Source organism: Chionomys nivalis, chromosome 7 (assembly GCF_950005125.1).
Source record: "Chionomys nivalis chromosome 7, mChiNiv1.1, whole genome shotgun sequence".
NCBI classification, from domain to species: Eukaryota; Metazoa; Chordata; class Mammalia; order Rodentia; family Cricetidae; genus Chionomys; species Chionomys nivalis.
In genome coordinates, this window is record NC_080092.1 from 13,632,504 (window position 1) to 13,656,265 (window position 23,762).

The 23,762-nt window shown below is 53.0% G+C and overlaps 1 protein-coding gene across 1 annotated transcript; it reads left to right on the top strand.

The window, feature by feature from the left end:
• Positions 1 to 9,378: 9,378 nt before the first annotated feature.
• Fbxl16 (F-box and leucine rich repeat protein 16) lies at positions 9,379 to 21,708 on the top strand. The gene is made up of 6 exons (XM_057775477.1): positions 9,379 to 9,697; positions 16,890 to 17,536; positions 18,204 to 18,712; positions 19,052 to 19,136; positions 19,419 to 19,482; positions 19,847 to 21,708. Exons 2-6 carry the CDS (start codon positions 16,904 to 16,906, stop codon positions 19,993 to 19,995), a joined length of 1,440 nt encoding a protein of 479 aa, XP_057631460.1. The 5' UTR covers positions 9,379 to 9,697; positions 16,890 to 16,903; the 3' UTR covers positions 19,996 to 21,708.
• The last annotated feature ends 2,054 nt before the right edge of the window (positions 21,709 to 23,762 follow it).

Consider the following 23,762-nt stretch of genomic DNA (forward strand, 5'->3'; position numbering starts at 1 on the left):
ACTAGGGGGGCGGGGCCTTTGCTCTCGGACCAATCGCCACAAGCTCCAGAACTTTCCGCCAATTGCAGTGCCCTCGGAGGGGCGGGGCGGACTGAAGGCGGGAGCGTGGTCAAGGGCTGCGACGGAGTGTGTGGCGTTCCTCTCTCTTCTTTGGACAATCCCCAGTACCCTGGAACCTTTGGCGAGTGGGTGGGAGTGGCTGTCGACTAGAATCTGGAAAGCTTCTCAATTCATTTGGCCTTCACTGGACGTCAGTAAGATTGTCCCTTCCTGAGAGAGAGAGTGGAGTCTGCAGCCAACATCTGAACACTGGTACCCTGCTGCTGGTACTCCAGGGAAGAGGAATTAGAACACCTGTGTCCCTGCGTCCCATAACGGAAGGTGCAGAGGGTCCTGACTAGCCTAGGGCCTGCGTGATGAAACTAAGCCAAGCCTTGGATTTGGGTAAGAGGAAGAGCACCGGCTAGCTATGGAAGGAGCAGTGTGGGTTGGGTGGGCCTCCTTCTGCACTATACTTTTTTAGAGCCACCTGCACATTAAGTAAATACCATGAAAAACTCTGTCACTGTGGAGACCTGCCTGGGGATCCACAGACTGGAAGCAAAGCCTGGAATTATTTGTCCTTGCCAAAGTCGAGAGCAACTGAAACAGAATCTCAAGGATAGCCAGGAGGCCTGGGGATAGGGCTAGGTTATACAGTGTTCATCACTCAGGCATGAAACCCTAGGCTTGATCTTCATAATACTGTCAAACTGATTGTAGTGGGCCGTGCCTCCATCGCAGAAGTAGAGGGAGGAGTGCCTTGGACGTATGTAGTGTATTGAAGGCCTGTCTGAGCTACCTGGGACCCTCCTAAAAGGAAATGAAAACAAAGAAAAACAAACACAATCTGAACCCCCACCCCCCACCAAAGAGAAGCACTTCTTTGGAAGGGTAGAGAGGACTGAAGTCAGAGGGAAGCCTTGGAAGTCCCTGAGGATCTCTTTTCCAACTCCAGGACTCTACCTCGGTATCCACTGTCCTCCTGGTTTCTTTTGAAACCCTCCAGTTGGCCAGGACCTGGACTCAGGGACAGATGAGACCCAGTGGTCTCATTGTTGGTATCAGTTAGTCCTGCTGCCATCTTCCGGAAACACTAACTACCCTGTCCTTGACTCCTAGGCCCTCTCAGACTAATAGGTGGTACAGCTGGCTTCTTGCTCCGGACAAGGGGGTCAAAAGAAGGTATTATAATAGTCAAAGGTGAAAGTGACCAGAGCCTTCTTGATGTGTGTGTGTGTGTGTGTGTGTCCTGTAAGAAACACTAAATAGCCAAATAGCTGGGCAGTGGTGGTGCACGCCTTTAATCCCAGCACTTGGGAGGCAGAGGCCTCTCTGTGAGTTCAAGGCCAGTCTGACCGACAGAGCAAGTTCCAGAACAGGCTCCAAATCAACAGAGAAACACTGTCTCAAAACAAACAATACTAAAATAATATGGATTGGAGAGATGGCTCAGTAGTTAAAAACACATTACTTCAATTGCAGAAGACCTGAGTTGTGTTCCCAGCACCCATATGGAGAGGATCACAACAGCATGTAACTCCAGCTTCAGGGGAATAGATGACTCTTGTCTCCACAGGCACAAGCATTCGCATGCATGTGCATTATGGTCACACACATACATACACCAAAGTAAAAAATAAATCATAATAAAATATTAAAAAATATCACTCAGCCGGGCGGTAGTGGCGCACGCCTTTAATCCCAGCACTCAGGAGGCAGAGGCAGGCGGATCTCTGTGAGTTCGAGACCAGCCTGGTCTACAAGAGCTAGTTCCAGGACAGGAACCAAAAGCTACGGAGAAACCCTGTCTCGAAAAAAAAAAAAAAAATCACTCAGCCTGATGAAAGTATAGCAGATGCCAAGGCATTTACAGAAGGACACAGGACACCTGGGTCAGCTGTGGATGTCCAGGCCTAAGCACTTTGGTCATTCTTTGGCGGTCTCCTCAGCCCAAGCCTCTGAGGCAGATAGTAGTCTGCAGGCGCCCTCTAATGGTGATATGGGGCATGGGTAAGCCAGTTTCAGAGACTTGGCTTCCTACCCTAGCTCTCTTCTAGAGGCTAGCATCCTAGCAATAAGAGGGACTCCAAAGGGGTAACCTGGTCTGAAAGAAGTTCTCATCTGACCTGAACCTCTGTATTAGACTTGTCCGTCCCCATCTTTATCTCTAAATAACACACCAATGATTCTATCACCAGGGGAGAAGAGAGGACAGGCGCGGCTTCTCACAGCTGTCACGGGAAGGCACACTGAGCATCATTAGCTATGAGAACGCTGATGCCCATGGACATAGATCCCAGAAAGCCATGACTAGCCTCATAATCCAACATACCTAGTACAGGTGCGTGTAGATAGATACCCAGAGTAAATGAGCAAACAGAGAAATGAGGGCATCTCAAATCTCAGATAACCCTGACTTATGCTCAGCTTGGGGGTTTCCTTCAGTGTCTTAAAGTTTAGTGCTCTTACCTTAGGAACAAAGCCAGAACAAAATCCACAGAAGGAACTCAAGTCAAACAAGGGCGTACTTCAAGAAGTTGGGAAATGGCGCATGGAAGCTTGCGGCCTCCTGCAGAAGACTGCAGAGACCCTACGAGAAACTGCTCCATGCTGCCAGTTTGCCTGGCTTTAGACCACAGCATGCAGCATCTCAAAACCTTTGACCCAAAGGCGGTTTTCTAGTTACTTTCTGTTGCTCTGGTAAAACACTGACCAAAACAAACTTGGGAAGTAAAAGGTTTAATTGACTTATACTTCCTTGTCACAGTCCACTAATGAAGGAAGCCAGGACAGGAACTGAACACAGGGAGCTGGAGGCAGGCACTGAGGTAGAGACCATCGCAGAATGCTGCCTGTTGCCTACTCTCTCTGGCTTGCCCACCACTGGCACCTCCCACAGTGAGCTGGGTCCTCCTATAGCAATTAGCAATCAAGAAAATGCCCTTTTCAGGTGGATCTCTGAGTTCAAGGCCAGCCTGGTCTACAGAGTGAGTTCCAGGATAGCCAAGGCTACAAAGAAAAACCCTGTCTCAAAAAACAACAAAAAAGCCTCTTTATTATTATTATTGTTTTACACACACACAGAGAGAGAGAGAGAGAGAGAGAGAGAGAGAGAGAGAGAGAGAGAGAGGTGCTCAGAAATAGGGAAATGCCTCAAAGACATGCCCACAGGCCAATCTGATGGAGGAAATTTTTCAGTTGAGGTTCTCTCTTCCCATGCGTGTTAAGTTGACAACCAAGAGTAGCCATCACAGGGGTTGTCCAAGCTGGAAACCATCCTGAGAGCTGTTTCCTGTCCTGGCTTCCCCAGGGCCTTGTACTGCACCTCATGGGATGCAGTGGGTAGCAGCAGAGGCCTAAGTTGTCACCGCTCAGGCTGCCCACCTCCAGCCGCAGCTGTCCCCATAACACAGGCATTTGCAGGTTGAGGACATTGATGGTATATCCACATGCTGAATCCTGACCAGAGCAGAGGACAGGTAGCCCCAGCATCCAACAGGAGAGCTGATGGCAGACATGCAGTTGACTCAGTGAGTGGGCCATCATCTAAGGAGGCCATTTGGGAAAGAGATTCAAGTGAGGAGAATTGACAGGTTAGAGAGACTATGGTCCCAGGACCATCGGGCTTTAAACAAACACAACCACAAAATATAAATGGGAAAGATGGCATGTTCGGGCTGGAAAGATGACTCGGTAGTAAAAAGCACTAACTGCTCTCCCAAAGGTCCTGAGTTCAATTCCCAGCAACCACATGGTGGCTCACAGCCACCTGTAATGAGATCTGGTGCCATCTTCTGGCCTTCAGGCATACATGCAGGCAAAACACTGTATACAGAATAAACAAATTTTTTTTAAAAAAAAAAATGGCAGGATCAGCTCCCAGTAGGTCTACTACTGGGAGTGGATGAAATTGGGTTTCTTCCTGATCTTGTGAGAAAAACTAGAAAGGACGATAAGTCTCCCGCCTGCCCAAGACGCCCCTCTTCACAGATCTCAAATTTCACTTGAAGCCATGTGGGGACTAGATGTAGCTGGCCAGAGACGCTTTCTTTGTCTCTAGCTAAACCTGTGGCACCAAGACCCTTACAGCTAGAACTGAGCAAGGATGGGGCTGCCGGATGAATAAGGAAGACAGTTCATTCCTACAACCGATGAGCAGGGGATATCGGGGACCCAGGAAAGAGTACCAGCAGCTCCTACTGTGAGCACTGCCTTTGGTTACTGTACCCAGCTGGACCTTGGCAGCTTCAGGGTGATTCAGTCATCATCCAGGACGTAATCATAGCTGCCAGCTCCCAAGCAGTCTCAAGTGCCCACCCATTCCTATGAGGTCTGACTGCATCCACCTTCAGCTTAGCACTTCAAGAGGGGGAGGCATTAATGTTTCTATCTCTGTGTTTTTTCATTTGCTGAGAAGACCACCCTGCAACACCTTGCATCTCCTGAGGAGCCCAAAATGCAGCTGCTGATTGATTTGAAGCTGAGCTAAAAATAGCCACTGGCTCCAGCCAGGGCCAGGGGAAAATATCCCATTGCTAGGAGACGACCGTTGCCGGGAGACCGCCATCACTAGGCGACGCGTGCTGCTGAGGTGACAGCTGAGCCCTGAGTCATCCTCAGCCTTGACAGGGGGCGGGCCAGGCCAGAGCAGAGGCCACCAGAGAACCTTGGTGCCCTCACCCTCTCATCTGGGCAGTCGGACAACAGCTGTCCCATCTGCTTCTCTCCAGTGCTCTCGAGTCTCTGAGTCTGGGCAGGGACAGGGTGGAGGAAAAGGAGGGCCCGGGGGTACAGGTGGGGAAAGAAAGAAGAATGAAAAGGGGCACAGGGTAAGTGAAGGAAGGAGAGGTAGGAAAAGAGGGTACAGAAGATCAGGGGCACAAAGTTCCTATCTAGCCCCAGGATGACTCACTTTGTCCTTGAGGGGGTTGCTCACCACCGGTACTGTGCTAAAATATTCAAGGCATCCCTCCTTAGAACCCAGTCACATTTCCCAGAAGGCGTTCAGTGAAGGGAACAGCCTGAGGAGGATGTGACCCAGCCATGTGTCTCTGGAGCATGAGAGCCTCGTAAGGACATGCCTGAGGAGCTCTTGTGACGAGACTTAGAGCAGACGTAGAGCCGTCATTCTAGGCCCAGGGAGGGGTCCCCTGGTGCTCCCTCAGCCCTCTGTCTCTGAGCCAAATGTGCCAGCAGTCCTGGGCCCACAGAGTCCCCCATCACTGTAGAGCTGGACCCCAGCAGTCTAGACAGGAGACAGTCCTCTGTGCTCTGACATTCGGGTAAGGGTAATGATGGTGGGGGTGGTTTTAGATGAGGGATGTCTTCAAAGAGGGGTGCTCCAAGCCAGAAGGGTTCCAGGTAGTGAGTGCTCCCACGGAGAGTACTACAGGTGAGAGGTTCTCCAGTTAAATGCGTTTTGGTTTAAAGGTGTTCCCATAGAGGGTATTCCAAATGAGGGGTCCTCCAGGTGAGGACGCTTAACTTGAGGATGCTCCAGATGCGAACGCTCCAGTTAATTACATTTCAATTAAAAGATGATCCAATTGAGAGTGTTTCAAGTGAGGGGTCCTCCAGGTGCGGGTGTTTCGCATGAGGGGTGCTCCACTGAGAGACACTCCATGTGTCCTTAGGAGCCAAGTTCATAGATACTCCCATATCAGTCCCTTAAGACTAACCCAGGAAGAGAGCACCCTGGTTGAACTGGTCCCACACGCTACCTCATATTCTTCAAAGAGATGAAAAGTCACATGTACGGCCAGTTGGACTTTGTCTGATATACTTCTCTCAGGACATAAGCTGTTCTCCAAAAGCGAGCAGGAGTCCTTGACAGAAGGTGCTTCAAAAGCCAGTTTCCCTATCCTCCCTGACCATGTTGTGTATGTGTGCACCTCCCCTGTGCTCTGCTGGGTGCCCAGGGAACCCCACCTTGGCCCTCTAGGGGTTCTGTGAGCCACCAGCCCACTGTAACTGTACCATCAAAGAGAGTTAGTAGGCTCAGGCTGAGATGAGGAGGATTTTGGTGTTGTGGGCAGATGTAGAAATGGAAGTTCCTGCCGGGCGGTGGTGGCGCACGCCTTTAATCCCAGCACTTGGGAGGCAGAGGCAGGCGGATCTCTGTGAGTTCAAGACCAGCCTGGTCTACAAGAGCTAGTTCCAGGACAGGCTCCAAAGCCACAGAGAAACCCTGTCTCGAAAAACCAAAAAAAAAAAAAAAAAAAAAGAAAGAAAGAAAGAAAGAAATGGAAGTTCCTAGGAAGGACTGCCAAGTCTGAAAGTCAAATAAATTCATTCAGGGGCAGGTGACAAGAGGCTGCTCCAGGCCGGGCGGTGGTGGCACACGCCTTTAATCCCAGCACTTGGGAGGCAGAGGCAGGCGGATCTCTGTGAGTTCGAGACCAGCCTGGTCTACAGAGCTAGTTCCAGGACAGGCTCCAAAACCACAGAGAAACCCTGTCTCGAAAAACCAAAAAAAAAAAAAAAAAAAAAAAAAAAAGAGGCTGCTCCAGGTGTGGTGCCAGGTGAGAGAGGAGCTGCAGATGAGGGGTGTACACTCCTGGCTGGTACAGAGCCCTAGGAACCAGGGTCTCCCAGACTACATAGAGAAGAGAGCAGCCTAGGAGAGATGGCCCCTTACTGCATGCCAACTGACCCCTGGGAACCCTGGGGGAAACAGGGCAGGGAGCAGGAGAGACCAGTAAGGAGGAAGCTGCTGATGCCATGAAGGAGAAAAACAGGTGCCTGACCTGGGGAGGATGGCAGAGGTAGAGGGAAACAGGTGGGTCCCTTGATGGGGGGGCAGGAGAGGCCCCATCAGACCAGTATGCAGTAATCTCCTAAGTGTCCTCATTGGTGTTTTCTCAAAAACAGGGCCACTTTCTGGGACCCGTTCCAGGGCCACTGTGTGCCTAGGCCTGCCTCATACCCTTCATGTGTTCGTCATAAAGCCCAAGCCAAGGCACAATACCCTCTGCCCAAGGTCCCCGCCTGCCACCCACTGCTACCTATCCAAGGACAATGACTAGGTGAGTGGGAAGGACAGCCTCTGATGGCTCAGTGTCTACACTCGTCTCTGTCCCACGCCAATGCACATTCTTTGACCCATATCCAGACAAGATGGTGACACTCCAGTCCCAGCCGCACAGTTGCCTGCCCTGTCCTGGCTCTGGCAAGCTGGACTCAAGGCCCCCGCTAGAAGAACAGTGATTCACCATGTTAAAAACCAGCCAGGGCCTTGGAAAGAAGTCAGTTAATAAAGTGTTTGTCTTGTGAGCTCAAGGTCCTGAGTTTGATCCCTGGATCCAAATTTTAAAAATTTAAAAACAAAAAACTGGGGGGCTGGAGAGATGGCTCAGTGGTTAATAGCGCTGGCTGCTCTTCCAAAGGTCCTGAGTTCAATTCCCAGCAACCACATGGTGGCTCACAACCATCTGTAATAAGATCTGGTGCCCTCTTCTGGTGTGCAGGCATACATGGAGGCAGAATGTTGTATACATAATAAATAGATAAATCTTAAAAAAAAAAAAAAAAAACCTGAACTTTGTGACATGTGACTGATTGTATTCTCAGTACTGGAAAGGAAAACACAGGCTTATCCTTGGAGTTCAGTGTCCAGCCAGCCTAGCTTACTTGATCAGCTCCAAGCCAGTGACCTTTCACACACACACAGAGAGAGAGAGAGAGAGAGAGAGAGAGAGAGAGAGAGAGAGAGAGAGGAGAAGATGGGCTAGGGGAAGTACCTGCTAACCCCAGCACTGAAGGGCAGACGGGGATCCTGAAGACCTGCAGGTCAGTCGGTCTGACATAAATGGTGAGCCTCAAGTTCAGTGAGAGATTCTGTTTAAAAAAAAAAAAAAAAAACAAACAGGGTAAAAGCTGGGCGGTGGCAGCTCACACTTTAATCCCAGCACTCGGGAGGCAGAGGCAGGTGGATCTCTGTGAGTTTGAGGCCAGCCTGGTCTACAGGATAAATTCCAAGACAGCCAGGGCTACACAGAGAAACCCTGTCTCAAACAAAACAAAACAAAAAGTAAAAGAGTGGTAGAGGAGGGTTCTAATATCAACTTCTCACTTCCATGCTTGTGTGTGCGCACACATACACAGATATTCTTAGGTGTGCCTAAGGAACACCTGAGGTCGTTCTCTGATCTCTAAAGGCACCTGCACACACATGATTATATACAACACATAAATGCACACACACACACACACACACACACACACACCAGCCGGGATCCAGTTTACTTCCCTTCCTCAGTCCCATGAGGCCATGTTTGCCAACACCAGTTGGTCTCATTTGAGAACACTTCACCCTGTAGCTCCTCCTTTCAAGACGCTACTCTGCTGTCCCCACATCTGTTATCCCTGCTCCCAAGAGACCCCAGATTAGGATCCCATTAGCCTGCTGGGAGGCCGGCTATTCAGCCAGCAACCCTTACAGGGTCCTCCATACGAAGCACCTGCTTGGGGCCACACGGGCTGCTACCACCGGACCTCCACTTCATTCCAGAGGGAACCTGCGGAACGCAAGGCCTTAGGATCTTTGCACACCCCTTCTTGAACCGTTTCTGTCTCCTGTCTCTCACACCCCCTGCCCCGGGGAGGAGGGCATCTCAGACCGTTTGTGGCATTCTTAGAAGTAACCCCTCCCCACTATCTCTACACTGTCATGTGTTTTCATTGACACTCGTTTTAGTCATTTGCTTGCAGGTTTCTCCAGGTGCGTGACTATGTCACCACCAAGGGAGACTCTTCAGCAGCAGGAACAGAAAGGAAATGAGATCCTAGAGGCTTGCCCTGCGTCATGTGGAAGGTGTGTGTGTGTGGTGTGTGTGTGTGGAGGGGGTGCGACCGTGCTAGTGTCTCCACAGGGCCTCCCTTTCCTCGCCCTCGCAGGTGGCAGTCCAAGCAAGAACACATAGGGCCGTCTGCATCTGCGTAGAATCCGGAACCCTACTACCAACCGCTCGCGCCAAGGACCCCAGTTCTCTTCAGCGGGCGGGATTCTGGGTTGCTACCGCTTGGTGCAGAAGGGTCACTCAAAGCTACTCTTCGGCAGCGCGCCCTGTTTCCCATCGAATGTCCTCCCGGACGCGCGGCCTGCGGGGTTTGTTATTGTGCGAGCACCGGTCTCCGAGCGGGCGCTGGTACTTGGCGCGTGCCCGTCGGTACCGCACCGGGAGCGCGCTGCGCGGGGCGGGGCTCGGGATTCTCGACACCTCAGCCCGGCTCGAGAGCCGGGATTGGTCCGGACGCCGGGAGCGCGCGAGGGCGCGGCTCTTAGGGCCGGGCGGGGGGCAAGCGCGGCGCCGCTGGCGGCCGCGGAGGAGCGCGGAGGAGGAGCGCGGGGAGGAGGGCAAGGGGAGGGAGGAGGCGCCCGCCGGGCTCCCTGCAAAGCGGCCTTATTTATCTGGGCACAGCCTCAGCCTCCCCGGTGGGAGGCTCAGGGCGGCAGATCCTCTCCCACCGGGGAGCTCCGCTCTGGGCTCTGCCGAGAGGGCCCTGGCGCGGAGCGCCGGGCACGGGGCACAGTCGGGCCCTGCTAGCCAGTCCAGCACCTCGGCCGCCTCCGCGTTTGGCGGCTCTGGTGCTGGGCTCCCCATGACGCGAGGTCGCCCGGCGGACAGCGTGGCATGAGCCAGAAGTCCTGGCCGAGGTAAGGTGTATGTGCGCGCGGCCAGGCTGCGGGGAGGGGAGGGTCCAGGTCGAGCCACTGCCTCCGCGGAGGCTACAATGAGGAGGGGGCGGGGTGGGGACTTGGGACTGCGCCGCGGCCGCCGCCGCCTGAGCAGGGCTTACGTAATCGCAGCCCCTTCCCCACCTCATCCTCCGGCCGCTGGGCCAACCGGTCGTTCCACAGCCCCTAGCCCCAGCAGCCGGCCTGATCGCTCCCCGTTCTCCACCGGCAAGGCAGTCAGGTACCACGGAACCGCTTGAGAGGAAGCACGGTGACTGCGAGGACGCGGAATTGCAGGCAGTCAGCCCCCACTCCTCCTGGCTTGGCTCTAGGCTCTCCCCACTCCAGCTCTATGAGCCTCGGGCGGACTAGAGGACGTGACAGGTGTTGATACAATTAAACGGGAGGAGCCATGTGGATATGTGGCCTAGGGGCCTTGGACACCTTCTGGACATGAGCTGGTATAGAACGGCCGCCCACAGGGAGGCAGAAGGAGTGGGCTGGCATGTCTTTGGTTCTGGAGAGGGGAATGGGCCTTGGCCAAGGTTGGAAAGCTTCAAAATGGGAACGGGGTACCCTGAGATTGCTGAGCAGGGCTTCCATGTCCTTCTGGGATGTTAGGTCAATGGGGGATCTTCCCTGCCCTTTATCCCAGGAGAGAAGGTTGCACTGTTGAGGCCTGGATCTGGCCTACCAGCCCTCCTGCTAGCCCCTCCCAGCCTGAGCCAGCAGCTGACCTCCCAGGAGCAGATGGCAGATGCCACTTCACCTGCTCCCTCCTGCCATCCTGTACCAATGGCCCACTGACCAGGGTCTGTTCAGGCCTCCCTGGTGCCCCTTTGGACACAGGACCCTCTCTTCCAGATCATCACTTTGATGAGGTGCTGGACAGGAGCCTCAGAGCAGAAGGTGGGGGTTGGGAAGAGAGCCTGAAAGATTGGGGGCTGCCTAGATGAGGTCACAAGCCTGCCGGAGCCTGGCTGTCCTGCCTAGAAGGGGTTTGAGAGCTGGACTGGGAGCCATTAGGAGGAGAGAGAGGGAGATTCAAGGTTGAAAACATGGATGGTACTGAGATACCCCAGAATCCGGCTGCCCCATTTCCTGCAACCCTCACTTCTTGACTCCCCAGCCACCCGTTCCCTTGAGTCCTGGATACATATACACTCACCCCTTCACCCAAATTCTCACCTCCTGACACCTGAATGAGTCCTGTCTCCTCCCATTGTTTAGGTTAGAGCAAGGGATCTAGACCCAGGAAGTCCTGAGAGGCTGAGCCAGGTGGATCCCAGAAACAGGGGAAGGGGCTTCTGGCTGGCACTGTTCAACTATCCTCACCTGTTGGAGTCACTGATGTACCTTCCAGGACTGGCACAAGGAAGGGTAGTGGTGGCAACAAAGCAAGGTCTGGGAGGCCAGTGCATGGCCCTAAACCATCCCTGCTAGTGGTCTAATGGCCAAACGGATTGCAGAGAGCGCAGCTGAGCTGCATTGGCAGGTGTCTAAAGGATCCTCGGGCCTACCTCTTGGAGGTCTCATATTCTGCAGAACAGGGGAGACCTAATAAACTAAAACCTCAGTGCCTCATGGCCATTTGCCCTTAGCTTGGTCGCAGAGCCTCAGTGTGCTGGAGCATCAACGTGGGTTCTTCTCAAGGCCTATGTACGTCCTGGGCCACCAGTCTCCCCATCCCCAAATCCCTGGCGCATCCCCCAGAGGCTGCTTCAGCAAGGGGTGGAAGAAGATGCTGCTGTTGACACATGCAAAGTGGCATGGATGTGAATGTCCCTGAGTCACAGCCCTGTCACTGATCATGTCGCCTGCAGTGTGCCCCCAATCCCAGCTACCCTGCTTGTCACCCCAGTCCCTGGGGCTACCGCCACAGACTGAGCTAGATATGAGTATTTGGGTTGTTTTTCCCAAGCATGAGGAACTGATCAGGGCAGGTTCTATGCAGGTCAGGCACAAGCATCCAGGGTGGCCTCTATCCTGACCTGGTGCTCACAGAGATGACTATGTCAGAGATGGGGGGCAAGCCCCTAGACTGATAGCTGTGAGGAGTGGGATATTGGTGGGTGTGTAGTTTGCAGTGTTTAGGACTTGAGGGTTAGAGACCCCACTGGATGAGAACTATGTGCAGAGGCCACTAGCCAGATCACAGGAAGATACACCCAGTAAGACAGAAAAAAGAGAAGCAAAATGCAGCGGACGTGTTCCTGGTCTGAGGGTTTGGGAATCAGGAAACGCTGGGGTCTTGGGACAAGTTGCGCCTTTATGCAGCTTCCGAAAGATTCATCTCTGAGCCTTGTTTTCCCCAGTGGTGCTTCAGACAGTAATGAGGCAGGGGCTGCTAGGAGGACAAGGCCGCCTTCTTCCCATCATCTCGGTGGTTCCTGTCTCTTCCAGGGTCAGGCCAGATTTAGGGGGACAGGCAGCTATATTCTTTAGCCATGAAACTTCAGAGGGGACTTAGCCAAAAAAGAGCTGCAAGAGCTTTTCTCCCCAGTATCTGCACCTCAAGCTCACAGGGACTGGGGAGCCAGGAGCTGACACCAATCTAGATCCTTCCCTAGAAATACTAACCACAGTTGTACCTGGAGTTAAGCTCTCAAGCTGCTCCTTCCCCACCGATCAGCCAAGCCTCTGAAGTTCTGGCAGCTGCACCCCTAGCAGTTTGGGTGACTAGTTCTTGTTCCTTCCTTCAGCAGTACCCAGAAACCACACATGCATGGTACCATTTGTCCTCAAGGAGTTACCAGGCTAAGGGGAAAGACAGAGATGGTGAGGACGATCCCTGTGATGGGTGACACTCAGAATACTAGGATGCTAGCTATGGGGGCAGCACTGAGAGTCTATGGAACAAGCAGGGGTCACTATTTGGTCAAGTGATGGGGAACAGGAGGAAAGGAATAAAGGACAAAGGCCTGACTGGGCAAGAAGTCGGGACTGGAGGTAAGGCTGTGAAGTTATATTCAGGTCCTGGGGTCCAATAATTGGATATACAGAAGAGGCAAGTTCTTGTGGCTCAGCACCTTGTTAATCTGGAAATCACCAAATACTGGAACTTTCCCAGGAGCCCCGTTGTGCCCACCATATTCCTTATGCTCACAGTGAGTCCTCTAGGGAGATGGAAGGCCACAGTCAGCTGGAGTACCTCCATGAGGCTTGGGATGATGAGGACATGGCAGCTGAGGAAGTTATCCCTGTCTCCTCCTAGCCTAGGATGGACTCAGGGACCCCAAGCTCCTCCTCAGCCTAGAGCTGATCCAGAATCCCACTCTAAACCGAGCACTGCACACACTGGGCCTGTGACTGAGTGCAGTTCAGTCATCATTCCAGAAGACCTCTCCCCAGTATTAGCACCTAAGATGCTCGCCTGGGGAGGGAGAGGCAGGCTGGATGTCCTGGCCACTGATCCATCCTCCTTCTAGCAGGCAACTCCAGACAGGTATGGGAGCCACCCTGGGTGGAGAGAGGAGTTGCAGAATGAAGAAGGGGCTCTAACTGTACATGGTAGTGCATATCTGTGATCCCAGCATGTGAGGTAGTATGAGTGCTGCAAATACAAGGCCAGCCTCGGCTACATGATGAGATCCTGTCTCTCCAACACCTGGGAGCAGGCCCTATGTCACCCTCTGGCTAGAGAGCAGGGCTGGGTAGAGGGATCCTTGCTGGAGCCTATCAATAACCTCTTATTTACCTATGTAAACAGCTGAAAGCCTCAGCCCTTCCTTGGGTCCAGGTGAATCTGCTCCCAGTTTTGAACCACAGAACAGGGGGTGCTTGGGCTTGGTTCTTGCCACAAGTGGGAGAAGCAGTGAGAATCCCCCTAAGCATAAAGCTGGGGAGCAGCAGGATTGCCTCTGTGACTTCCAACCAAGGGCAGGGGCCTGGATGGGGGATTTAGACAGAGTCTGGCCTGGTTTCACCTACCTGATGTAAGTCTGGAAGGTAGGAAGGGGATCGTGTGCTTCTGCAAACGTGAGTTCCAGAGCTGCAGCAAGGGACAGGAAGGAGCCCTGCAAATGCCCGGGGCATCCACGTGCATCTCCCCCCACACACCCCCAGCAACTCAGGCACTCCACGTGCACACCCGCGGCTGGGAGCATTTTCAGCCTAAATCGGTACAGCTCTTGGATTATTTCTCCCCTGGCACCGCCTCCGCAGCCTCCTCCGGATCCTAGCCAAGCGGGCGGCTTCTCCCCCTGCCTCTTCCTGTGGAGCTGGGTTTGCCGGAGCCACCGATCACCCCTCCTCCGCTCCACTGTCTGTGGTGCAGTAAGCCCAGCTGACCCCAATGAGCGCGGGAGCTGTCCATGGTGCTGTTCTCAGGGCTCCGAGAGCGCTGGTTCTGCGCCTAGTGGCTGAGGTTAGATGGGCGGCGGTCTAGGCGTAGACTGTGAATCATGGATGTGGCGGGTATTCTGGCTGTGGCTGTCTCTCCATCTTCAGCATAGTTCCCAGGAATGTGGGTGGTGCTGAACAAGAACTGGAGCAGTCAAGGAAGAACCTCATCTTTCCCCATCATGAATGCTGCTGTCCCGCAGCAGGCCCCTTCCCTATATTGCTCTAAGGCAACTGGAGTAACCACACTTTGGACTCCCCTTGCCATGGCACACAACTGTAACTCCTCAGAGCCTCAGGCTCGTTGTATAAAGACTGGGTAACAATAGTGGCTACACAAGGGTGTCTGCTGTGAAGCTAAAATATGTGGTTGTTCCAGGGTGCATTTGGGGAGAGATAGCTACTGTCCTACTAGCTTTTGTGTAACTGCTAATAGCCAATGGCCATCCTTAGACACAGAGCTAGGTGATGATGGATCATGAGGACCATGCTCTGGGGAAATTCCAGTCCAGGGCTTTCCCCCTCCCAGAAGTCAACACTGGCACAGATCACCGTGCAGTATAGAAAGTCAATGAGATAGTGCCTTAACGCAGCGGGGAGGACTCCATCCTGGTGGTTCTCATCCACTCTCTTTTGTGTCAAGCCAGACTGTAAACATGAGTGGCCAGCTTGGCCCTGCAGCTCCAGAAAGGGGTCTCAGCCTAACATGAGTCCTTCTCTTCTGAGGGTGTGCATATTCCAGTGCCCACCCCTTAGGTAGCTTCCTCACGCATCCCTTGGTACTGGGCAAGATTCCCTGGTGAGGCTATGACCCACTGAAACCAGGTAGGAGGGTATGACTGACAGAGGACCTGAGGAAACTTTTGCTGACTCCTCTGAGATTGTAGGGCAGGAAGTTAACAGCTCACATGTGGATCCAGTTCAGTTCTAGAAACACACATACATACAGGAAAGGAGGTCATGACTTGCCCTTGGGTCAGTTCTGGAACTCAGAAAAAACATCCAAGCCCCTTATCCTAGTACACAAACCCTTCCACAAGAGAGAGTCTGTGGTGTCACCTCCCAGATTTCATGTTGAGGAAATAGAGTCACCAGTGGCTAGCCAAGAACACACATTCAAAGTAGGGGTTGGGCAGTGGTGGCACACGCCTTCAATCCCAGCACCCTGGAGGCAGAGGCAGGTGGATCTCTGTGAGTTTGAGGCCAGCCTGGTCCATGGAGTGAGTTCCAGGACAGCTAAGGCTGTTGCACAGAGAAACCCTGTCTAAAAAACAAACAAACAAAAAAAAAAAAGTAGTGGCCATTTGAACTCCAGAGTGTCCAAATTTGAATCTGCAAGTGAAACCCATGGAAAAACCACATCTTTTCTGGATGTTGGGTAGTGGTGGGCGTGATATTTCTATCTGGAATGCAGAGCAAATGGTTATGGCATTGTGAGGTTCTCTTTGTCCCTTCCCTCCATGCTGTCCATTCACGATGCCCTCTGCCACCCGGTTGCAGCCCTGGGAATCTGAGGGGAGCTGAGATGAGTAGTGAGTGACCCGGACCTGCTTTATGGGCAGGTGACCCTGGCCTGCCACGTGACTTCCTCTTCCAGCTCTGGCCCAAACTTTAGCTCAATTACTTAACTACTGGCCGTGACCTCAAACAAGCAGTTCACTTGGCCTTGGCCTCCACTTCCTTGTTTGTACAACAGATAGCTTGGCACCATCCTCAGTGGGTCCCGTGGAGGATTAAGGAGCATGTGTCCAGCAGGGCTAAAGAGGTGTCTCAGCGGTTAGGAGTACTTGCCACTTTCACAGAGGACCTGGGGACCTGGAACTCCAGTCCCAGGAGATCTGATGCCCTCTTCTGGCTTCCGAGGATGCCAGGCATCCATGTGATACACATACATACATGCAAACAAAACACTTATACACAGAAAATTTTAATTTTTTTAAATATGAAAAAGCATGTGTGTAGGTATCACTCTACTGCTACTGCAGTCCACTATGGGAAGATGCCTGCATTCCAGAGTTTACTATAGGTGTGCAAATTATTTTTTTAATATTTAACTTTATTTTATCTATTTATTTTTTGATTTTTTTTTTTGAGTCAGGGTTTCTTTATGTAACAGTCCTAGCTGTCCTGGAACTAGCTCTTGTAGACCAGCCTGGCATCAAACTCACAGAGATCCACCTGCCTCTGCCTCTGGAGTGCTGGGGTTAAAGGCATGCGCCACCACCACCAGGCACTTTATTTTATGTGCATTTGGTGTGAAGGTGTCAAATTTCCTTGGAACTAGAGTTACAGACAGTTGTGAGCTGCTATGTAGGTGCTGGGAATTGAATCTGGGTCCTCTGGGAAAACGACCAGTGCTCTTAACCACCGAGCCATCTCTCCAGCCCTGGTGCACAGATTCTTGAGAGCTGGTCTGTGACTCTCAGGGCTGCTGGCACCCCGGGAAAGAGGGAGTCAGAGACTGCTCAAACACTTTTCATTAGTTTTCCTGATCCTGCTCAGCAGGGTAAGCCCCAATAGTGGGCATCAAGAGGGCAGAGGTGGAGGGAGCAATTAAGGCTCTTTCTCTCCCTAACCTTGAATGGGAATTAAAACATCAGAAAGCCCCTATGAGCAGTGCAGGCTGAGCCAGTGAATATGACAGGCTGTGGATGTTTGGGCTAGTATGAATAAGGTCAGCCTGTTTCTAGTGCAGTCAGAGAAAGGCTGTGCTAGGATCCCTTCTGCTGAGTGGTCCAGGAAGTGCTGCCGGAGAGGATGCCCAGAGGGCTAGCTCTCCAGCTACTCCAGAGACTGGCACACTCATTTGTTCCTCCCATCTCATCCACAGAACGCACAAGGAAAATGTCGAGCCCAAGTATCGATGGTGACCCCAAGCCTCCATGCTTGCCTCGAAATGGTCTGGTGAAGCTGCCTGGCCAGCCCAACGGTCTAGGCGCAGCCAGCATCACCAAGGGCACACCTGCTGCCAAGAACCGCCCTTGCCAGCCACCACCCCCACCCACCCTTCCACCTCCCAGCCTGGCTACACCACTGTCCCGGGTTGCTCTGGCCGGGGGGCCATGCCCCCCAGCCAGTGGACCAGCCTCAGGCCCGGTGCCTGGACCCCCAGTGGAGCGGCCACCACTGGCTACAGATGAGAAGATCCTTAACGGGCTCTTCTGGTATTTCTCAGCATGTGAGAAGTGCATACTAGCCCAGGTGTGCAAGGCTTGGCGGCGCGTGCTCTACCAGCCCAAGTTCTGGGCAGGCCTCACGCCTGTGCTGCATGCTAAGGAGCTGTACAACGTGATGCCTGGAGGCGAGAAGGAGTTTGTGAACCTGCAGGGCTTCGCCGCTAGAGGCTTTGAGGGCTTCTGCCTCGTTGGGGTCTCTGACTTAGACATCTGTGAGTTCATCGACAACTACGCGCTCTCTAAGAAGGGAGTCAAGGCCATGAGCCTCAAGCGCTCCACCATCACTGACGCTGGCCTAGAGGTGTGTCCCCAAATTGGCTGGGAGTGGACAGGGCCAGAGGGGCAGGCACAGGCAGCAGCAGTCCTACAGACATGGGAGGTGGAGGGGCCAAGAGCATGCTCAGTGTACACAGGACAAAAAGTAACAAGGATGGTATTGTCCGGGCCTAATGCAAAACGAAAATATGGGCTTGTTGTTAAAAAGAATAAGATTTCAAGGTTGGGGCAGAAGAGTGGTCAATTCCATGTGAGTTCGTGCTTGCTAGTGAAGCTGGCCTTGGTGAGTGGGATGCCAGAGGGAGGGGAGAGGGGACAACTGAGAGTCTCCTAGGAGCAACGGTTGAAGGAGCATCTGGGCACTCTGCCCTTTCCCCCCCAGGACCTGGATTGTAATTTTAATATTCAAATCATCTGTTCCAAACACCCACACTGGCCTTCCCTGGCTCATGGGTCTCCTGTGCCCTGCCTCTCTTTTGGAATATTGGCAAAGAATAACAAGCAGTTTAAGTGCATTCCTTGGAATTCAGCTTAATGCATGCTTACACAAGTCCACACCCAAGAGGCCACTGCTTCTGGGTTCCCAGAAGCTCTTTCTGCTCTCCATAGGCAACTCTCATTACCCCTGGCAGGATGGGTACCAGGAGTGCGTGGGGGAGCTGTCTTAGCCTCTGTTCTGTACCTGCCTGTAGGTGATGTTGGAGCAGATGCAGGGAGTAGTGCGCCTGGAGCTGTCAGGCTGTAACGATTTCACTGAGGCTGGCCTGTGGTCCAGCCTCAGCGCACGAATCACCTCCCTGAGCGTCAGTGACTGCATCAATGTGGCGGATGATGCCATTGCTGCCATCTCGCAACTTCTACCCAACCTGGCAGAGCTAAGCCTTCAGGCCTACCACGTGACTGACACTGCACTGGCCTACTTCACAGCACGCCAGGGCCACAGCACCCACACGCTGCGCCTGCTCTCTTGCTGGGAGATAACCAACCATGGGGTGGTCAATGTGGTGCACAGTCTGCCCAACCTCACCTCACTCAGCCTTTCAGGCTGCTCTAAGGTCACTGATGATGGAGTGGAGCTTGTAGCTGAGAACCTGCGAAAGTTGCGTAGCCTTGACCTCTCCTGGTGCCCTCGGATCACCGACATGGCACTAGAATATGTGGCCTGCGACTTGCACCGCCTGGAGGAGCTCGTGCTGGACAGGTGCACACATCCCTACCCGCCAGGCTGGTACTGGCGGGATCTCCAGGAACTGGAAGCCTAGAGTGGGTGGTGCCATTCCAAGGGCTCCTGGGATGGGGAAAGCCACAGAGAATGCCCAAAGTCAGAGTAACTTCAGCACAGCCTGGAGGAAAAGCTATGTTCCAAAAGGGGAAGGAATCACAGGGAGGGCAAGTGTAGGGGTGGGACCAGGATAGGGCAGTGATGGGTGGGGCAGGGGCTTGTTCTGGAAGCCCTTCCGGAAAGGAGGGAGGGACCTAAGTGGGAGTGGGGTGAAGCGATTTAAAGGTGGGCAGTCCCCCCCCTCTGGTACAACCACAGGTGTGTACGCATCACGGACACTGGCCTCAGCTATCTGTCCACCATGTCGTCCCTCCGCAGCCTCTACCTGCGATGGTGCTGCCAGGTACCTCCATGCCCCCAGGGATCTGGAAATTAAAATGCGGTGGGTGGCATGGGGTGGGGGGAGTAGCATCAATCCAAACAATTCTTGAACTGCACTGGGCCCCGTTGGGATCCCTTTGCGCCCAGCATTCAAATGAATTGGAATCTTAGGCTTCTCTAAGGCTCTCACAGGTGCTTCCAAGCTCCGCTTCCATCTCCATTTTGAACCCCCACTTCCTGCCCTTCTAGCCTGGGAGCAGGCAAGTGGAAATAGTTAACACAACCTCCTCTCACTTCCGCCCAGGTGCAGGACTTCGGGTTGAAGCACCTCTTAGCCATGAGGAGTTTGCGACTCTTATCTCTAGCAGGTGAGACCTCCTGTGTGCCTCGTGGGCAGTGTTGTCTACTCGCCTACTCAGTCTGACCTCCCTGAGGTCCCTTAGGCAGACAGAGTCACTTCAGGCTTCGGCTAATCACATCCCAGGTAGCGGGTGGGAGGAAGGGCGAACTCTAGCAGTCCCAGCCCGTCCCGTCCAGTCCCGTCTTACACGCCCTGGTGCAGGTCCCGCCCATCCTGTTAGATTCTCACCATTCCACGGCCCAGTACAGGTCCCGCCTCATTAAACTTATTGTAGGACCCACCCCCAGCAGGCCACCGCCCTCGCCGGTCTTGCCCTCCTGCCCGGTAGAGCTGAGATACTGAACAGCTGTTCCTTTGCCTTGTTCTTGCAGGATGCCCACTCCTGACCACCACGGGGCTATCGGGCCTCGTGCAGCTGCAAGAACTGGAGGAGCTGGAGCTGACCAACTGCCCTGGAGCCACACCCGAGCTCTTCAAGTACTTCTCGCAGCACCTGCCGCGCTGCCTCGTCATTGAATAGCGCAGGCTTCCCCAAAGGCCGCGGGAACCGGCCACGCCCTGGGCAGTAGCCCCTCTTCCATCCCTGCCGGAGCACCACTTTTCGGCCCTGCGCTGGAGGCGGGGCAAGCAGAGGGAAATCCCGCCCCGTGCCTCCCTTGCTCCTCTGCTCCACCCCCGCCTGGGGCAAGAGACAGAGGGGCCAGCCCCACTCAAGCACGCACACTCGGGGACTTTGTGCATGCCCCTCGTGCCCGCACTGCACGCCCGCCCTCCACCATGCCACAGCCGCCGCCATCTCTCGCCCGCCTTCTCGGGGGACTAGGTCCTTTGGAGGATGCTTTGAGTGCAGATGCCCTCACTGCCTTCCCCATTTCATTCTGCTCTCTGCCTCCCCCGCTGTCCCCCATCCCGGGCAGGGCCCAAGGGGATGGAGGGATTGGTCCCCCAGGACTCAGGGGCCTGGAAGAGCCCCCAAGGGCCTCCCACATCTTCCACTGCACCGCGCCTGGAGCCCTCCAATGGGTATAAGGCGTCACAGGCCACTGCCAAAGCCATGGCCCCCTGAGGAGCCCAACTCTCCCATGCCCACCTGACCCAGTGGCTTCCCTTCTTCCTTGTTGCCATGTGGGTCAGTTCTTGTCCTCTGTGCCCTCTTTTCCCCTTCTTTCCCCCTGGCCTACAGATACTTGGGCCCTGGCCAGGCTGGGACAGCTTTAGGAGGATGCAGACCTTGGAATAATCAACTTTAGCCTAACTGGTGCCCATCCACCCAAGTGCAAGGGTGGAATAGGCACCTGACAGACCCCAATCTGGAGCTACTCACAAGGCTGTCAGGCTTTGGGAGCGACCCACCCACTCCAGCCTCTACCCCTGCTGAGCTCAGGCCTCTCAGCACTGTGCTTCACCCTGGATAGGTCTCCTCAGGTGGAATCTGAAGAGTGCCTGGCCTAGGGTCAGGGTCAGCACCGACCAGTGATTCTGATTTTCCAGTGGCCAGCACACCCATCACACCCAAGGAAGGAGGGCTCCTTTCTAGTCCTCCTTTACCTCTCCCAGCTTCCAAAACCTTTGCCTGTCCAAATGGGCTGTAACCAGGTTTTGTCAGATCCCAAGACATTTGGAAGTCCTAGGGGATCCTGGCATATGTGTGGCAGTGCTGACAAAGGGGCTGGGAACCCCTTCCCTCCCAACCTTGAGCCCCAGAAGACGCAGCACCCACAACCAATCTTGGGACATCCCTATCTGGTTGGAAGAGAGTAACTAATTCCCAGAGAGCCAGAGGGAGAGAGAGAGAGAGAGAGAGAGAGAGAGAGAGAGAGAGAGAGAGAGAGAGAGATGCTGTTGACAAAAAGTAAGAGTTCAACAGCCCAAAGAGTTCCCTGCCCCTGAAGTGTTGGCCAGGGAGGCTCCAGGCTGAAGTGGTCAGGAGCCAGGTTCTTCAGCCCTTCTTCCCACAGTCCCCCAATAGGGAGGGGGAAGCTGTCCATTTGCCCAAAGTATTCCTGCAACTGAAGCTGTGAGATTTCCAATGACTGTAGGAGGAAAACTTAAGGGGAGAGAGGAACACAAACAAAACCAACCAACCCCTAAAATCATTTTCTTATTGTACATACGACCTCATTCTCCTGTATATGCGGAAGATATAACCTTATATTTGGTAAGTGTTTCTTGTGCTATTTTATCACGTGACCTGTTTATAAAAATATATATTAAAAAAGTTGTAAAAACATGAGTCTGGGTTGTTTTTTGGTCACTAGGCCAAGCTGTAAGGGTTAAATCTGCTCTGGATGGCCCAGGTCTTTGGGTTCTCCTGCCTCTCTCAACTCACCAAAGTGACTCATTTCTTCCATAAACATATAGAGGTTGAAGGCCCAGGGCTGGACTGGAACCTTAGCAACTGACCAACAGACATTTTCTCATGCCCTGAATGTACAAAAGGGAGCAATGCGGCTGATGTCAATGTGTGTATTTCTTCAAAAGGATCTAGGGTCTAGCCTACCCTCCTTCAAGAAGAGCACAGGGTCTGTTGCACAGGGTCACGAAATGAGGGACTGCAATGGTCTAAAGGATTACAGTGGCACTGGGGAGATGGCTCAGTGGCTAAGAGCACTTACTGTTCTTACAGAAGACTTAGGTTCAGTTCCCAGCACCCACATCTGTAGTGATATTTCATTTGTATTTTAATAAATAAAGCTTGCCTGAAGTTCAGAGAGTAAAACAGCCGCACTGATCAGCCTTACAGACCAGACAGGGGTGACATACACCTTTAATCCCAGTAGCCACACTAGTTTGCCATAGAAGCAGGGCAGAAGTAGTGTACAACTTTAATCCCAGCACTAGAGAGGAATATAAAATGAGAGGAGACAGTTCTCACTCTGAGATTCCTGGAGGCAGGATCGCCATTTCAGACTGAGGTAAAGGTAAGAGCCAGTGGCTAGCTGTTTTGCTTTTCTGATCTTCAAGTCAAACACCAATTTCTGCTTCTGGGTTTTTATTAATCATTCTACACACATCAGATGGCTTTAAGCTGCCTGTAACTCTAGCTCTGGGGGATCTGATCCCTACTAGCTTCCTATGGATCTGGAATGCACAACGGTGCACATAAAAACTCACACAGGGCCAGGCGGTGGTGGCGCACGCCTTTAATCCCAGCACTTGGGAGGCAGAGGCAGGTGGATCTTTGTGAGTTCGAGGCCAGCTTGGTCTACAAGAGCTAGTTCCAGGACAGGCTCCAAAACCACAGAGAAACCCTGTCTCAGGAAAAAACAAACAAACTCACACAGCCAGTACTCAGGAGGCAGAGGCAGGAAGACCTCTGTGAGTTCGAGGCCAGCAGGGCTGTTACACAAGGAAACCCTGTCTCGAAACACCTCACACACAAGCGCACACACACACACACACACTATAGGAAAAAATTAATTAAATAAAAGATCACCGTGTGCCAGAAGACTGTGATTACTATGCCCACCCCAGGAGAAAGTGGCAACTGAGACTAAACCTAGCCACTGACAGAACTGGCTGTCAGGCCCTGCAAGTACCAAAACTGATGTAACCACATAAAATAGATATAAAATCCATAATAGATAGAACCAGACAGTGGTGGCTCATGCTTTAATCCCAGCACTCAGGAGGCAGAGACAGGCGGATCTCTGTGAATTTGAGGCCAGCCTGGTGTATAGATTGAGTTCCAGACTGTTACACAGAAAAATACTGTCTCAAAAAGCAACAACAACAAAAAACAACAACAACAACAACAACAAAAAACTCTGCAATAGACAAAGCAGGTCACATTAGACTGGGGTAGGAGGGATGGTCTAAGATGGTAGGCATTTGAGCTTAAGTGATGAGGGCTGAAAAGGGAACATTCTGCAGGGGTAGAAGACATAGGTAAAAGGCACACACAGCTGGTGAGGAGGAAGGAGAGTGCTCAGTGGTGAGGAGGAAGGAAGCTGGAATGGAACCCTGCTGAGGAAAGGGGAGCCAAGAAACTCACAGCTGCACAGCTGCAGATACACCAGGACGGGATTTATTCACAGTGCAGTAAAACCTTGAGTGGAAAAGATACCAGGCTGCTTGCGCGGGTGTCAGAGCAGAAGATGGTGAACCCAGGACCCGTCAAGAAGCAGCACCTGAGTTCAGCAAAGTGTGTGTGGGGGAGTAGGATACAGCACTGGGAGAGAGTGGAGGAACTCGTGATCTGCTTAGAAAATGGCTCACTTAAATTCTGGTATTAAGATGTTGAGATTAAAATAAACAGGGACCGGTAAAATAGCCCAGTTGACAGAG